The 17243-nt window shown below is 38.1% G+C and overlaps 2 protein-coding genes across 2 annotated transcripts; one reads left to right on the top strand and one right to left on the bottom strand.

Moving 5' to 3' along the window:
* Positions 1-157: 157 nt before the first annotated feature.
* LOC136676914 (corrinoid adenosyltransferase MMAB-like) lies at positions 158-6677 on the bottom strand. Its single transcript, XM_066654206.1, has 9 exons — positions 6537-6677; positions 5439-5503; positions 5214-5307; positions 5069-5126; positions 4886-4958; positions 3443-3540; positions 2363-2427; positions 1423-1482; positions 158-300 (listed from the first exon to the last, which is right to left on the bottom strand). Exons 1-9 carry the CDS (start codon positions 6620-6622, stop codon positions 216-218), a joined length of 684 nt encoding a protein of 227 aa, XP_066510303.1. The 5' UTR covers positions 6623-6677; the 3' UTR covers positions 158-215.
* LOC136676913 (mevalonate kinase-like) lies at positions 5957-15751 on the top strand. The gene is made up of 12 exons (XM_066654205.1): positions 5957-6064; positions 6704-6937; positions 7533-7625; positions 8087-8234; positions 8629-8773; positions 9635-9790; positions 10175-10278; positions 10872-10917; positions 11356-11446; positions 11878-11997; positions 12924-13077; positions 14851-15751. The coding sequence occupies exons 3-12, from the start codon at positions 7539-7541 to the stop codon at positions 15000-15002; spliced, it is 1203 nt and encodes a 400-aa protein (XP_066510302.1). The 5' UTR covers positions 5957-6064; positions 6704-6937; positions 7533-7538; the 3' UTR covers positions 15003-15751.
* Positions 15752-17243: the final 1492 nt, after the last annotated feature.

Raw genomic sequence — 17243 nt, 5'->3', positions numbered from 1 at the left:
GGAATGTAAAAACAGGCAGGGGAGGGCATTAAATTTACATGGTTGCTAAATGTATTAATATATAAGAGATGAATAATAGAGGAATACTAAAAAAATAAATAAAACAGCATTTTATTTTGTATTTCTTAGAAACTGATAAATTAATCGTTGTACGGATTGTATATAAGACAGAAAATAAATGTGCAGGGTTTTTAAAGAATATTTCAGACATATCCTCATTCAGGTCGTCTGTAGATCTTCTCTTCGTTTCCTTCTCTCACCGCTGCAAACCTGGCCAGTGTGAACAGGTAATCACTCAACCTGCACACAGAGAGTATCACAGGAAGAAAATTAAGATGATTAGGAGGCAAAGTGTTTGTAAGCACCTTTAAATGTCCCTTCTGAAAAGACTGGCTTTAATCTGGATTTTTATGCTCCCTGCTGCAGTAAGTCTACTTTTGACTGTTTTTTCATTAAATGTTGGGACAAAACTGTTTGTGAAATCAGGTACAAATGTTAAATGATAGGTCTGGCCCTCTTCCCAAAGTACTGGATGAAGAACCATCTCTCCAAAGAACACATTTGTACTGCTCGAAAGGCAAGTGCTGGATGGTTTACACACCCCTAGCCCACATTTTGATTAGACAATGGTGACCATAGGCTCATGTGAATTAACAAATATCAAATCTCTCTGAGTTCCACTGTAACATTTGCCTTTGCAGTGTGTGAAATTGCATGTGTCCCTGGTCAAATTACACTCATTGACATGATAAATAATGCAACAAGAAGTAGTTGTTGGAACAGAACTTTATATATGAGGATGTAATGACAATAATAAAATGAAAGGATACTTTCATTAATTAAAATATTACAGTGGAAGGAAGCTCTAGTACCCCGTTAGGCCGCCTTTTGCCTGGATACAAAATGAGATACGGTTGGGAATGGAGGCATATGGGTTCCGTATTTGCTCACAAATACAGCTGGGCCTTTAGAAACTGCATATTTGTACGATGCCAAAGCTGGTGTCCTGACTCACAAAATTAGAATAGAGGGGAGAGCAAATTTACGTGATCTTGTGGCAAGACCCAGTGTCTAATCAGACCACACCTTTAATTATTTACATATCTGCAGCAATCCCAAATCTTTTTTTTGTCAATGTGAGTACATGCATCAAAAGTGGCCCGTGTAGGTTATTTGCATCATATAGCAATCTGCTATATGGCTAATGTAATCAAAGTAAGTTAAACAATTAAAAATAAATTATGCTGTAAGATTTGTAGAAAACACTAAGTTCTCTGTGGAAAATGGGTCGACATATTTTCAATTTTTTTTTAGAAAATCGACAAAGAACATCTTTTGACCAGAGGTGTACAAACATTTTCACAAGACTAGACATAGGACTGTTCCAGCTGTGTAAATGTAAACAGACCAAACAGTGATTACCTGTTGAGGTATTTACCTACGTCAGGGTCAGCTTCACCTGAGCGGATTATAGGAGCCACACTGCACAGAAACAATCAGAATGATATTAACAGACTTTATAGATGCTGACTATGTTTAACCCTTTAAATATAACTTTTAGCATAGAGTAAGGGGTAGAATTTTGATTAAAATGTTAATAAAAAGGGTTCAGTTCACTTTTCAGGTTCCAAAACATACGTCTGCAACGTTTGCACAACTCCTAATGCTGCATTTGTAAAATTATTAGAATTATAATCATTCTGGATAGGAGCATATCATCACTGTCCAATTAAAAGCAGGTATCTCCAACTTTCAGGTCTATGTAAAAAGATTGTATTCCAAGTAATTTTGGAGCATTTCTATTTCTATTGTGAAATGTTCAAACCAGGGCAGGTGCTTTTTTCAAAAGATGTGGTAAACCAAAAATCGACAAAAATGGAGATACATGTTTTTCAGTGAACAGCGACAATATATTAAATGCCAATAATGTATATATAATAGATAAATTATGGTTTAGTACGGTTGTAAAAATGAGTGTATGGATGAGGAATGAAGAGGCACATGCAAATGCTGAGATGGGTTTACACAGGGAAGGTGAACAAGGAAGTAAACTGAACTTAACTTACAAACATCTATACACAAAGGAACAGGTAACTACAATACATAATAACACTAGAACTAGAATACTGAGAAATAAACTGATAAGTAAATAAGCAAAAACCAGGGAAGGCATTAGAGAAAACACAATTACTGATATATAAGGACTAGAGAACATGACTTTTACACCTACAGGAAACAAGGTACACCTGTGAGCGTCAGTCACATGAAAAGACAAGCTCACATGTGCAGGCATGGCAAGAGAATACATGAGGAGACAATGAAAACATAAGCATGTGGTTACAAATACTAGCCGATGACTGACCAGCGCTCTGCCCGTCGACACACAGCTCTGGCTACATGCAGCGCAGCACTGCTCCTCCCTCCAGACTACAGAACAGAAACCAAGAGAACAAGAGAAGAAGAATTTGTGCTTTTTAAAGAATAAATATATTTCATAAACACGCTGCAAATTCACTTTATTTTGCAGCTATAATAGCCATGATACTGAGGACACAGAATAAGGTTGCTGACCAAAGAAAAATATGACCATTTTAGTGGATATTTAATTTACTAAATTTAATAATAATAATAATAATAATAATAATAATACTTTATTCTTATATAGCGCTAAAACCCAAAGATGCTTACAATCATTGGTGATGAATGGACCAATACAAATGCTACAAAATTACTTGGAATAAAATATTTTTACATTGAATTTCACTGAAAATTGAGAAGGGCATAAGATATGGGTTTTTTTTTTTTGGAGAGTGATGACATGTAATTTTCCACCCTCAAAACATAGCTGGTAGCTCCACCCAATATTAATTTTCTACTTACATTACTTCCCATAATAATCATTCTGTGTTCTGTTGTTAGACTGATTTTCTTGAATAATTAAAAAATGAAATGTTAACAAAGTCATTACGAGTGGCTTGGTTTGGTGATGAACCTCAGTGTCAAAGTTTTTCCCAATGGTCCAGACGAAATATATATTAAAACACACTTCTGATAAAACACAATTCTGATATAATGTTTCATAATTATGTGTTTTGTATGTCTGAGGAATTGTTCTTTCAAAAGACTTTCCTATTTTCAAAAGGAAAATATATAAATCTTTTATCAGCATTATAATTTTACCCTCATCATTTAATCAAAAACTCCACTGCTTGTTGTGGAGAGTAGTTAAAATGATATATTTGACACCACATTCTATTTAAAACCACTCTAAAGAGATCAAAATCTTCATTCAAAATTTTCATGTACGCAGAAATTTCAATGGCAATATTACACAACCTGTGTAGTTCATGTTATTAATGACAATGTAATGAATGCCAAAAATCACCAGATCTCACAGACAACAACCACTCTACACATGATCTGGTTGAGTAAATACACTTACAGGTAATATGAAGTTTGTCAATGGAGGAAGCTCATCTGTGTAGGAATCAATCCAGCTCTCCAGCTCTGCTACAGGCTGACTGCTGAACTTAGTCTTTGCTAGAAAAGAAGTAGAAAAATAAATCTCTGAATAGAACAGCAGCATGAAACAATCCTTGACTGTTGTTACTTCCTTGAGAAGGCATAATGAAAGATGGTTCAAATGATTTAAAAGATAAATGCTTTTATACAGAAACTCAAGGAAACCTTGCACCTCACTCTCCCAAAAAAAAAGTTTTGCCCACTTACTGGGATTTCACTAAAAACTTATTCTTAAGGACTCATTTTACACGAGGAACTGGAGTAATGTCATTTTACAACAGGACATCATTCATTTTTATGATGTATTTGCAATGAATAAGAATTCTCAGTGTAAATAACAGGGATGGGAGTGGTTTTGATTTATGTGTTGATAGTAATATTTAGTCACTACTGTATAGAGAACAGCCAAAAAATATCCAGCACTTATTGACTGCCAGGCGGGAACACACCCTGGACGGGGGCCAGTCCTTCACAGGGCGACATGTGCACACATTCACTCAAACCTACGGACACTTTTGAGTCACCAATCCACCTACCAACATGTGTTTTTGGACCGTGGGTGGAAACCTGAGCACCCGGAGGAAACCCACGCGGACACGGGGAGAATACACCAAAGTCCTAACAGACAGTCACCCGGAGCAGGAATCAAACCCACAACCTCCAGTTCCCTGGAGCTGTTTGACTGCGACACTACCTGCTGTGACACTAATCTTTTAGTCCTACACAATATATAATAGGTGAGATTATTGCAAAAGGCTTCACACACTCATAATACTTAACACAATGATTTGAACCAATATTATAAACCACCTAATTGTAGTAACTTAATAGGTATGATACTTGTTCAAACACGTATATGTAGGCTGCCTGAATTTTCACTCCAGAGTAATATTTTAAGTAATCTTATGAATTTAAGTGTGGTGCAAACCTGATGTTCGCCACATACTCAAATGACTCGTCTTATTTTTGTTAAACATCACAACACTAAATGCCTCCTCCAGCACCCCCATTTTTGAGAAAACCTGTGAAAAACTCCTTTACCACACAATATGACTGAATATGCACCCACATGCTATTTTGCAAGGGGTTATGTTTACTAGTCATTTTAAAGCAAAAAACAAGGCTCTGGAATCTTTCCTGAAATGGGAGTATGTGCTGAAGAAAAAACATTGAAAAATCAATTCAGAGATGACTATAATTACTGAGACAACATTAGCTCATTTCTAAAGGTAAAACTAATCCTATCCGAAGTGTAACTATTTCATTTCATCACACATTCACCGCAATATGTGTGGAGTTGTACAGTAATTCACAATAGACTTGATTATGGGGTTTCTGACATTGTATGACACTACATACATACTTATGTGGCTCTCTCTGGCTGATGAGCGTGGAGTGGCGATGTTTGAGCCCACGTCCTGCAGCACACACTGGATCTGTACGAGAAAAACACACACATTTAAATCCTCATTGTTGGGAAACATGCAAGAAGCAGCCCGATTGATTAGCTAACGCATAAAACATATATATAAACACATTCACACACCTTGTCCAGCTGATCTGTGAAGGAATGTCCTTTCTCAATGCAAAACTCTCTAGCCAGTCTTAAAGAGAAAGCATGCAGGGTCAGGTGTTGTCATTGGCACAACAGTGTGATACGGAGGGTTATGTACTGGTGCAGTGTTTATTACCCTATGGCTGATGACAGTTCATCAGTTGTTCCCAACGCTTCAAAGATATGATCCTCTTTCGGCCTCCTCTCACCAGTGAAAGTGCTAGAAAATCCTACCAGGATGAAATAGGAACAGTAAAGTTCATACTTGTTATGAACACACAAAGCACATCACACTGTTTCAGAATTTGACTAGTAATATTTCCAAGCTAACAAATGTCCAAAAAAAAAAAGCATTAGAAACCTTTATCTCCTGTTTTGGTGTATATCTTCGGAATCCTGCTTTCTCCTTCAGACTTTGTGGCATAGCTACCTCAGAAAGGTGGGAACACATGAGTGATTAGGCACATTCATTAATAAATAAATTATACTCTGACAGCTACATATTCTAAATGTGCATTTCACAGTTTAGCTGTAATTACACATTCAGAGAAGAATTTGAATTTAGATCTGTGCATTGCTTGTTATTATCAAGCGCCTCTAAATACAAGGGAGAAAAAAAATCTTAGGACATTTAAGGAGTAAATAAACACATCATTATTACTGGAGTTTCAAGGATATTCAGGCATGGGCTTGATGATGTATTCTATTGGTACCAGTGGGATGCTCAACAAAAATGGCCAAAATGAATTTGAGCTCTGGATCAGAAAATGCACTGGTTTTACTCAGTGTTTGCCTCCAAACGAGGACAGGTTTTACTCAGCGTGAGCCTCAAAAAGACTGAGTTCAAGTTTGAGGTTGCTTACACTCAGAGAGGGCGGAGCCATATTAGGCTTGTGATTTGTCAGGGTAAAGCTGCTAGGTCCGTCAGTTCTACACTGAGAGAACAGCAAAACTGGTGAATTGCAGGAGACCTTTCTTAGACTTTGGGTATATATTCATAAGAATTTATGTACTAATTTCTACATTGTAGGCAGTGTAGAGCTAGCTTAATTTAAAACTCAGTGTGTGTATGTGTGTGTGTGTTTGTGGTTACATAGTGTTTGCTTAATATTAAGCTTGGGTTATTGATTTTAAATTGTGTTTAATGCATAATACTACCGAATGTTATAACTAGACCTCAGAGGAAATATATCAGAAAAGTATAGGGCCCTGGAGTATTAGTGCACAGTGCTAGTGCTGACACAATTTTAACCTGTTTTATAACACTTCTGCTAATTTTCAAACTGTAAAATTAATATGCTGGAGCAGAAAACATTAAAACAGAGCAGGAGAATAGTGCAGAGACTGTGGACAGACCTCTTATGCCAATGTTCCGTTCCACCTTAAATGGTGCAGAACGTAGCCGTAAATAAAATGGAACGGAAAATTCTAAACGATGTATATGAAGCTACTCATCTACCTTTTTTCTTGTCTGTGAAAAGTCTGTAGCGACCTTAAACAAGCCACGGTTCGGAAAAGACCGCGGAGCTGCACACAGCGAGCCATTACCGCCTCTGTTTAAGTTCACAACGCCATTAGTCTTGTGTTTACAAATCACTAGTTTTTGGCCTCTTTCGCTTCCCATAGGTTTCACTTGCAAGTCCGATGACGCGACCTGAAATCGCACGTTCTGATTGGACGTTTGAAGGTCGGTAGACGGATGCTCATGTTCTGATTGGTCAGGCTGTTTGACGTCACAGCGCAATGAGTGTTTGAGAAGCGAGATCAGAACAGAGAAACGGACCCGGGGTTCAGCTCTTCATCAGCGTCTGATCTGGTTTTTTCACTTTTGGGTTAACTTCGGCAAAAGAAGAGTTTGTGGTAAGGTTTAATTACTAGTTTTTTCAAAGGGAAGTCATTTTCACATTTATTTACATGCAGTTTTAAAACATTTTCTGACTGGAATGTTTTCTGTGACAGTCCATTGTATCTCTGGTTATTATAAAAGTAACCAGGATTCTAAAATAAACTGTTATAGTTCCCTGTGGTAAATATATAACACTTAACTACACTGTTGCCAAGGCATATTTAGAATGGTTGATAGACTCTTAACGGGGAATGGCACAGATTTTTTTCAGAATTAGAAAATGATTCCGTCAGCAAGAGATAAAGTTATGGAGAGTGTTTTGAAATGGTTTATTGGGGAAAAAAGTGCGCACATTTCTTCACATTGGCGGCAAAGTAAAATATAGCTACAGCAAAATATTTTTTATTTGACCAACTTATTTAGCTGAATATACATACACACACACATACACACACACACACACACATATATATATATATATATAAATTTTTTTTTCTTTAAAGATGTCTCATTGCATAATATGATAAAACAATGGTTCATTAACATATGGGAAATTGGTACCAAATCCTCCCCTTTAACCAATCTTGTTTTTAATATTTATATTTATAGGTATTAATGTTTGAGATGCATATGAATGAATGTTTTATTTCGGCCCCTGGAAAGTCCATTCTTCATGGAGAGCATGCAGTCGTTCACGGGAAGGTGAGTGCATACTTAAAATGATATAAGAACATAGGGTCTAACTATGTTATTAATATGTTGTTAGAATATGTTACATTGTGTTACATAATGTCATTTCACTGGTTTGTTTAACAGTCTTCATGAATTTGTTTCAGATGTTTTTTATTGTGTTCTTTGACTACATTACCCAGCATGCATTGTGAATTTATTGAAATAAAGTGTAGTAAATGGAGCAGAAATTTTACTTAAGTTAGGTAGCACAGTTACAAAATGTTTCAAACATCCTGATTCAAGTATCTACCATCTAAGTGCTTGTAGTTATTCAATAGTTATTTTTCTCTTTCTTTAACTATGACTTCTTTTGAATGGAATTGGACATTTTTACAATAGATGTAGCAATCGTTTAAAATCTCATTTGTTGCTTGAGATACACTTTTAAAAAGTAATAATAATATTTTCTGGATTTTGCTGTGTGTAAACAGGTAGCTCTGGCTGTGAGTTTGAATCTGCGAACATATCTGCGTCTGCAGGCCACTTCAACAGGTGAAGTCTGCATAAATCTTCCTAACATCGACACTTTCCTAACGTGGGAAACTGCAGCACTAAAGCCCTTACTATTCAACTGGAAAGGTACGGAATTCCAAGAATGTGTTTCACAAATTCCTTATAATGAGTGAACAGCTTTAACATACTCATAACATCTCATTATAGACCACTGTACACTCATATCTCCATAAGTCTTCCTCTTGTTCTGAGAGAGTTCCTGTCACTGTTGTCACTTGGGGATAGGGTCTGGAGTTCTGTAAATTTGCTTTGTGACAAAACCAGTTCTTAAAATCACATTATAATTAAAAGTTTAATGAAATTATATGAGACATTTTCAAGCACCTAAAAGTGTATAAAGCTCATAGCATTTGGCTGTGGAGCAGTGGAACCATGTTCTCTAAAATGATAGAGCTTGATACCTTAAGCTAGTATACCTCCCATAACTTGCATCCATACTGTTATTTATTCTTTATTGTAGCTGACTGTACTTTGAACGAGGTTAATGTGAACCTGGTGAAGAAGCTGCGAGAGTTCACAGGCATCACTGAGGACTCCACAGACACAAGGAGCCTGGCAGTGTTAGCATTCCTCTACATTTACATCAGTGTGTTCTCTGACACAGAGTGAGTTTAATTTTTTATTTTTATTTATTTATTTATATATATTTTTTGTATTTGTCACAATACAAAAATTGTTGAGCAATATTTGAGACAGGAATCATTTTTCAAAGTATTCATGCACTGGAATATAGAAACTGCCATAATGTACTCTAATAGAATATTAATTGCAAAAAAATAAAAAGGTAATGGTATTTATCAATCAGAAAAATTAAATGATTAGACATTATTTAATTATTAATTTTGTTTACTCATTAGTCCCCACATCACTAGTTGGAACATTTTTCACCTACAAATTTTTAATTCTATAGAGGACCAATTACTAATGACACGCTGACTAACTTCCTTCTTTAGAAAAGACTGGATTTACTTTCAAAGAATCCTCATGTTCAGACTATATTACAATTTTCTGGCTCTGTGTGTTTCTACTTTTCTACTACTACTTTTTTTTTAGTGTTCTACTATTTGGGGGTGGAAAAAATGGCCAATGTAGCAGCACATTTTATAGAGAAGGGGCTTATTTGCTGTGTATTAAATCTCATAACTAGTACTTAATCTCTTAGCCCTCCCTCCTTTTGTCTCTCATTCTTTTTATGCACACACACACACACACACACACAACTTGTGGTTGTTGTGATTGACAGCATTATTATAAATATGATTCCATTTTACTGAGCTTTTTCTATTATTTATAATATTGATTCTTTTATTTTACATATAATTATTCACTGTTGATATTGCATATATTATTGCAATAATCACAGTAAATTGTGCAATTTTTATTCGATCAACAGACAGCCCATATATATATATATATACAATATTATTGTGAATTTATGATGTATGTATGTGTTGTATGTATGTGAGGGTGTTGCCCAGCGTGAGTGTGTGTGTGTGGTCAGAGCTGCCCACAGGCGCAGGGTTAGGTTCCAGCGCTGCGTTCAGTGTGTGTGTGTCTGCTGTTCTGCTTTCAGCGAGAGGAACAATCTCTACTCCCCTCAACCAGAACCAGGAAACAGCCAGGTTACACACACAAACACACACACACACAAGCACACACACACAGTTACACACAAGCATACACCAACAAACACCCTGCAGACTGATCCAGAATAAAAAAGCACTATATAAGAAATATTGTGGATTGACATGCAGTTATCAGTCACATTGTAAAATCCTCACATACTGCAGATTCATACTGGATAAACATATCAAATCTGGTTTATAATCATGATACTTTCCCCAGCATCAAAACATTTCCAAATTCAGAGTTTCAGAATTCAGATTCAGATTCAGAAATACTTTATTGATCCCAGAGGGAAATTGTTGAAATGGTGTGCACTAATGGTATGGACATGGTGTGGACATGGGGTGATGTAGTCATAATGAGCTGTGTGTGTTTTGAAGGTGGAGTGAGGCGGAACTGGAGCTGATTAATAAGTGGGCCTTTCAGGGTGAGAAGATCATCCATGGCAACCCGTCTGGAGTGGACAATGCAGTGGGCACCTGGGGTGAGGCTATTACTGCTAGCATAAGGCCATAACTCTAGGGGTTCTAATGCTAAACCTTGGGGAACCCCACGCATCTTTCTGCATGTTCAGCTAAGGGTGGGGGATCTGGAGAACCTGCCAGCCCACAAACTGAGAAATAAGTCAGCCCAGTCAAATATGCTATTGGCTTCCTAAGTCAGAAAACATGGGATACAACAAGACCTTCAAAACAAGAGTCCCTCCAATCACAGAGAGTACAACGAGATTCAATGAGATTAGATTCAATAAAGCAAAATAATCACAAAGAGTGTATCTAAATAAGACTACTGATTAAAGGGGATTAAGGGGAAAACAAGTTTAGAAAAGAAAGAGAATCTGCTCCACGCTCCTCGCTGTGCTAGCTGCCAGTCATTCTGAAAATGGCAAACAAACACACACACACACATGCACACACCCCCAACAGTCCTTTTTGAGGTTGAGTAAAAATGCCATGCTAAATATATTAAGAATTATATGTCTGGAAAGAAAGATTTTCTCTTTTGATTTTGTCTTGTCTTGTGTTAAGTTGCTTTTAAAGTATGTAGTTAATTTACAGATGCTTCTGTGTGTGTTAGGAGGTGTTTTAAGGTACCTTTCTGGGAAGATAACTCCACTGAGCAGGTAAGAGGAAGCCATTTTGTAGCTAATAAATACAGTTACAAATTTATACTTAAACAGTACAGGAAAACTGTAATATCTCTGTAATAACTGTAGGTTAAGTTTTGTATTCTGTTATAACTGCTTACTAACTAAATGATCAGTTCAGAAAAAAACATACTATTCAGAATCAACCAAAAAAGCTTTAAAATGATAAGAGAAATGGTCTCTGAACACATGAAATGACAAAAAAGCACAGTCAGTTGAGTATAGGTGTGTCAATAGAACAAACTCCACACAGAACTTGTAATTTTGCTTCTGTAGGCTGCAGTCAAATGTTTTGATCAATGATAGTGGTTACTGTGAAAGATGGTAAATGAGAGAAATTTGCAATACTTTTGCAATCATTATGTATTATGTGTGTGTGTGTGCTCCTGATAATTGCCCTGTTTTCATCTTCAGGGTGCCCACACTCCGGATCCTCCTCACCAACACTAAAGTGCCTCGCAGCACCAAGGTCCTGGTTTCTGGAGTGAAGGACAAAATGAACAAGGTGCAGAAGACCCTCTGGGTTTTTCTCCCTGTGACTTCACACACTCTGACTGTAATTTGCATAATCACCTATGGCTGTGTGTGTGGATGGGGCACCCCAGGGGCTCCAGATGCCTTTTAGAAAAACTCCAGATGAAGATCCCTGTGTCCTGTTGCTCTGGTAACAGGTTGACTTCATGTCCGTGATTGCTGGGGTGGAGAAAGATAGACAAGTAACAAAAAAAAAGAATAAAAAATATCTCTACACACCATTCTTTTAACCAAGGCCCTCTTTAACCTTTGTAGATGGTTAGTGTTTAGTACAATGAATGGTTTTATTAAAGGAACGTTAACAAAAAAAATTATTACACATATTATTGTCAGCTCATTGGTGAATGATGTTATAATTTGTAATATACTGTTTATCTAATTGCCTTCAACTTAAACCTGCAGTACCCCTCTATAATGAGCCCTGTGCTGGAGTCTGTGAATGCTGTTTCTCAGACCTGTGAGGAGACTCTAGCGGAGATGGCCACGGAGGGAGCCTCAGCCAAACACTACAACGTCCTTGAGGTATGAACATGTTCAATGCATCTGCACAGAGCACCTCATTAATCGTTATACAACCATAACTTATCAATGTTTAACGGGGTAAATCCTCTACAAAGTGCAGTCAGAAGACCCACATACAGTGGTTTCCTGTCTCTTCTTAGTTTTGGACTGGTCGGTGCATTTCCACCAACATAAACAAGTTTTAGAACCAGAGAAGTTTGTTTCCAGCAGGAACCAAACTAGTAGGTCCTTCAACACGAATTGTGATGTTTTCTGTAGGGGTGTCAAATTAAGAAGCTCAAGACTTAAAAACTCAGAGATTCAGGGAGTTATGGCACAGCAGACCCATTATCAGATTTCTGATTTTAAAAGAAAACTACAAGGAGATAAAAACAGGAAAATGCTCTGTCTGTGTGATTTCTTTTGCTGTGGTCAGAGAAACTAAAGTCGCAACAATTTTAGGCTACTTTTTCTCTGCTGCTCTCGTTCACAAGCTCTGCAGGATGGGTCTGGAACCATACTTAGAAATTCTCAGTCTTTACAGACAGAACTCTACATCATTTACATGTGTATCATATATCACTGTGATCTAAACCCACTATAAACAGTAGAGTAACCATGACTCAGTCTGTCTCTGTATGTTTATCTATAGTCTGTGTGCTGGTTAAAACAGACAGCAGATCTGTGAACCGTGAGCACAAGAATCCTGAATGGAACAGGATCAAGAACCAGAATTCAACTGGTCAAAAGGGCTAATAGTGCCATTGTTTAAAAATATCATTTCATTTAATGAGCCAGAAATTTGACAATATTAAGTCTTTTACTCCAATACTTTGCAAGTGGAACATAAATGAGATGCTAAACTTTGGGAAAACTTTCTGTTGCTCCTATTACTGGCAGTTGTATCAGCTACATGCATCTTCATTAGTATGTAATGTTCCCCTCAGGACCTCATAGACATCAATCAGCACCACCTGAATGTGATGGGGGTGGGCCACCCATCTCTGGACACTCTGTGTCGAGTCACACTCACCCGTGGACTGCACAGTAAACTGACAGGGGCAGGTGGAGGAGGCTGTGGCATCACACTCCTACGGCCAGGTAATATCACATAACACAGCAGTACATAGCAGAACACAGTCTGGGGTTAGCCATCCTCTAGCTTTTCATCAGTCATGTTCTGACCTCAGAGCTGCTCTTGTCTGGGTATTTTGGATAGTGAACCACTCTGAGACTAACAGTGTAAAAACCCCAACAACAAAATGGTGGTGCTCATAGGAGAACCTCTAAAATGGTGGTTTCTAATAAATTAGACACTGTGTAGATAATGGGTAATGTCTGCGTATCAAATATATTCCTCACTAACATTTATGACTTTTTATAAACACATTCTAAATTCCATTACTGAGATTTAAATACAAACTCCTTTATTCTTCAGCATCCTCACCACTGTACAGTATTAGACACTGACAGAATATTAGCGGGGGTTAATGGGAATAATGTGTTAAGGTGCAATCCTTTAGATTTGTACTAGTTTTTTATTTACTCCAAATTTTTTAAATGATCAAATCCACCCATTAGCTACAGATGCTCCAATCACACGTAGCTACCAACCTTAGAGGGCGAAGACGAGCCTGAGCTTCCGCTGAGACGTGTTAAACCCTACCACATCTTTTAGAAGTATCACCAGCACAACGTAATTGGAGCTCAACACGCTGGGATGAGAACTCTGTTGTGCACTTGTTACATTAGACAATAGATACCCATATTGTCTAGCATTTCTCGAGACGTTTGAGTTGCTTGGACACAGTCAATTGGTCAGCGACTGTGCAACTTGTAACTGGTCCCTTAAATTCCTTATTGGACCACTAATATAGAAATATGCAACATTAAAATAATTGATTATATCCCTGAAATATTAGGTTTATGGTAAACTTGTAGAGCAGGTGTTCCAAACCAGACAACACCCACTGGCATTTCTGATGGACCGGGGAGGCAGTGGATGTGGGGGTGGTGGGTTGTTGTCTTAACTGTGTACATGGCACATTAGTCACAACAAATAACAGCACAAATGACAAGTTAATTCTTCATTAATGCGAGCATTGGGCCTGCTTCCTAAGGTGATACAAGGTGGTTGTAGAATGTTGTTATTCTGTGAGTGAACTTGCCCGGGGCGTAGGTGGCATTGTTGTGGGTCAGTACCAAAAGATCCACTGCCCACTACTGGTCTATGGCCTTGTTGTTGGGAACCTCCATTTTGGACGATATTTTTGTTGTTCCTGTGTAAATCATGGTTGTGTCTCAGTGCTAGGTTTTTTCAGACAGAAAGAAGCTCAGCACCTGTCAGGTTTAGAACTCAGCAGGAGACTTTTAACAGCTTTTGTCTGGGAATGACACACTTCTTTGTGCTTTTAAAAGCTCCCAGATGAAGGCAGAAACACTTCAGAGTGACTGGGACTTTGTTCCATGGGCTCGGGGGATGCAGGATGCAAACTGTAGGACCACCTGCACACTGTCAATAATACGCACACACATAACACATCTGACTGTCACACAGATGATAATAAACAGGCATCAAACTTACAATCTCCTCATGTTGGGGCCCAACGTGTATCAGGTTCTTCCTGAGTGACACAGACACGATGTAGAAGTGCCTCATTAAATGTGTCATTTCTCTAAATACACCACATTATGCTTCAAGAAGCTTATAGTTTTCAACCATTTACTGAGGACATTTATAAGATAATATTAAAAAATAACTTCATACTTATACCTTTATGTACAGTTGAATGCTACATTTGTGCTACAGTGGTATAGTTGTGTTCTCTGTGTTAGTGATATGTGCGTTTAATTTTTCTTTTTTTTCTGTAATAGAAACTGATCCATGTGTGGTGCAGAAGGTGGTTCAGGAGCTGAAAGAGGCGGGGTTTGACTGCTGGGAGACGAGTCTGGGTGGTCCAGGGGTCTTAATGCACTGCACAAACTCTATCCCTGAAAATGCACTCAGCGTCCTCACCAGCTTCTGAGAAAATACACCTCTAACATGAACATTAAAGGTACAATATGGAGGAAAGTCCTGTGCAACAGAATGGAGTGTGTGGAGTGTATACAGCGTGTGTTTAAGATACAAACGGTCATGGACATCCTCGACCTGAAACAATGGAAATGGATCTGACACTAAAAATACATTTAATTACGTTTAATCCTGTCTCAGGATGAATTATAGCAAAACACATGTGACAGGTTTACAGGCATCTTCTGTGAAGGTTTATTTCTGCTTTCACTGCATTATTTAATCAATGATTTTCAGAATTGGTTTATGTGGGGTGTGATTTTATTTAGGCAAGTTCTGTACTTATTATAATACCCACTGAATCACTTGAATTACTTTCTGAGAAACATGGAGAGAGAAAACACTATGAGCCAATAGTTCATAATTTAGGCAGATGACTGGCTGTTTCACAGGCAGTGCCATTATAATCAGTGCTGTGCTGAATACAGACACGTACATGTATCAGGATATACCCAGCCCTAATTACATTTACAGAAAAGTCTTTAATGTAAGTTCCATCTGGAAGACAATAGCTTTGGCTAAGTTTGTCCACTAGAGGGAAGCAGAGGATCAATAACAGTATTACTTCCTGTTAAAATCTGGTATTGTACAAATGTATACTACCACCGTTACAATGCTCAATTGAACACGAGTGATTTATTTATTTTAAATTATTTGTTTTTAAGTCTAATCGTTTTATATCCAAGGAATGAACCTGCTGTAAACATGAATAATCACTATAGGACACAAATAATTACATGCCAAATTAATAAAATATTCAAACATATACATTTTGGAAAATATATGTTTCCTCCAACATGTTGAGTCCTGTAGAAAATACCATATTCTTATTTCATTTTTGAATATGTGTTTGTTTATTATTCACAATTTGCTTTGAAAACTATCATTCATTCATTATCTATAACCACTTATCCAGTTCAGGGTCGCGGTGGGTCCAGAGCCTACCTGGAATCATTGGGCACAAGGCGGGAATACACCCTGGAGGGGGCGCCAGTCCTTCACAGAGCAATGCAGACACACACACCTTCAGACACCTTTGAGTCGCCATTCCGCCTACCACCATGTGTTTTTGGACTGTGGGAGGAAACCCATGCAGACACGGGGAGAACACACCAACTCCTCACAGACAGTCACCCGGAGCGGGAATCGAACCCACAACCTCCAGGCCCCTGGAGCTGTGTGACTGCGACACTACCTGCTGCACCACCGTGCCGCCCTTTAGAAATCTAACAAAACCAAAAATGGCGTTTGACCATGGGGTGCACATGGCAATGAGAATATACTGTTATATTGTAAATTACTGTTATATGTAGAAATTATATATGTTATCATTTTTAAATATTTTTAATGTTCTCATTTGTCAGAGCTACTAATAAACCACTGGTCATTCAGAGGATGCGTTTAATGGTGCAGGGCTCAGTCCTAAATGTCTCCATCCTCAGTGTAGTGCAATATACCCAGATAGTAATTAATGCTTAGCCCAAATGTGGCCCACATTTGCAGTTCTCTTATGGCTCACATTAGGCATTGAATGACAGCATTGACTCGGGGTGAGTTTGGCTGCCTCAGCTTAGCCGCAGCTCCACCGTGTATGGCCAGATATCAGGTGAATTTTTGACCAAATCAGGGCTCTCATGGAATCTGGGGAATTTGGCCCCAGTCCGGACCAAACAACATTTTCCAACGGAGCCATACATCTGCTATGTGAGGTTTTGGATTCTTCACCCCGAGTAGTATCCACTGTGCAAATCTAAACATGACTATAAATGACTCATTTTTTAAAATGTCAATGAGTTTTAATGTAGTGCACTTTAAAAGGAGCAGAGAGTTATTTGGGACACTGCACATTAAGTGATTTGTGGACTGCAGAGAGAACATAGACAAGTCACTTGTAACGGTGGGCGGCACGGTGGCGCAGCAGGTAGCGTCGCAGTCACACAGCTCCAGTCCCGATCCGGATGAGGAGTTTGGTGTGTTCTCCAGGGTGTTTTCCCCCTTCGCAGGGTCCCTCCGGACCCTCCGTGACCCTGAACTGGATAAGCGGTTTCAGACAATGAATGAATGAATCACAATGACTTGTAATGGTCAGACAGAAGTTTACTGGACTTTTCCTAGGCAAAATATTACAGTTGTTCCACAAAATCTGAGACATTGTGTGATGTGCTAGTTCAAATCAAAAGCCATAATCAATAAT

This window comes from Hoplias malabaricus, chromosome X2, assembly GCF_029633855.1.
Source record: "Hoplias malabaricus isolate fHopMal1 chromosome X2, fHopMal1.hap1, whole genome shotgun sequence".
NCBI lineage: Eukaryota > Metazoa > Chordata > Actinopteri > Characiformes > Erythrinidae > Hoplias > Hoplias malabaricus.
Note: the sequence above shows the minus strand (reverse complement) of the source record. Positions and strands in the feature narration are given on the sequence as shown.

What these genes read in the sequence shown, in the direction of transcription:
- LOC136676914 (XM_066654206.1), bottom strand. Translation starts at nt 6,622, where the DNA reads ATGGCTCGCTGTGTGCAGCTCCGCGGTCTTTTCCGAACCGTGGCTTGT. An exon ending in TTTCACAGACAAGAAAAAAG is followed by an intron (nt 5,504 to 6,536) that starts GTAGATGAGTAG and finishes TTTCTGAGGTAG; the next exon opens with CTATGCCACAAAGTCTGAAG. An exon ending in AGCCAGAGAGAGCCACATAA is followed by an intron (nt 3,541 to 4,885) that starts GTATGTATGTAG and finishes CTTCTTTTCTAG; the next exon opens with CAAAGACTAAGTTCAGCAGT.
- LOC136676913 (XM_066654205.1), top strand. Translation starts at nt 7,539, where the DNA reads ATGTTTGAGATGCATATGAATGAATGTTTTATTTCGGCCCCTGGAAAG. An exon ending in AGTGTGTTCTCTGACACAGA is followed by an intron (nt 8,774 to 9,634) that starts GTGAGTTTAATT and finishes TATGTATGTGAG; the next exon opens with GGTGTTGCCCAGCGTGAGTG. An exon ending in CAGAACCAGGAAACAGCCAG is followed by an intron (nt 9,791 to 10,174) that starts GTTACACACACA and finishes TGTGTTTTGAAG; the next exon opens with GTGGAGTGAGGCGGAACTGG.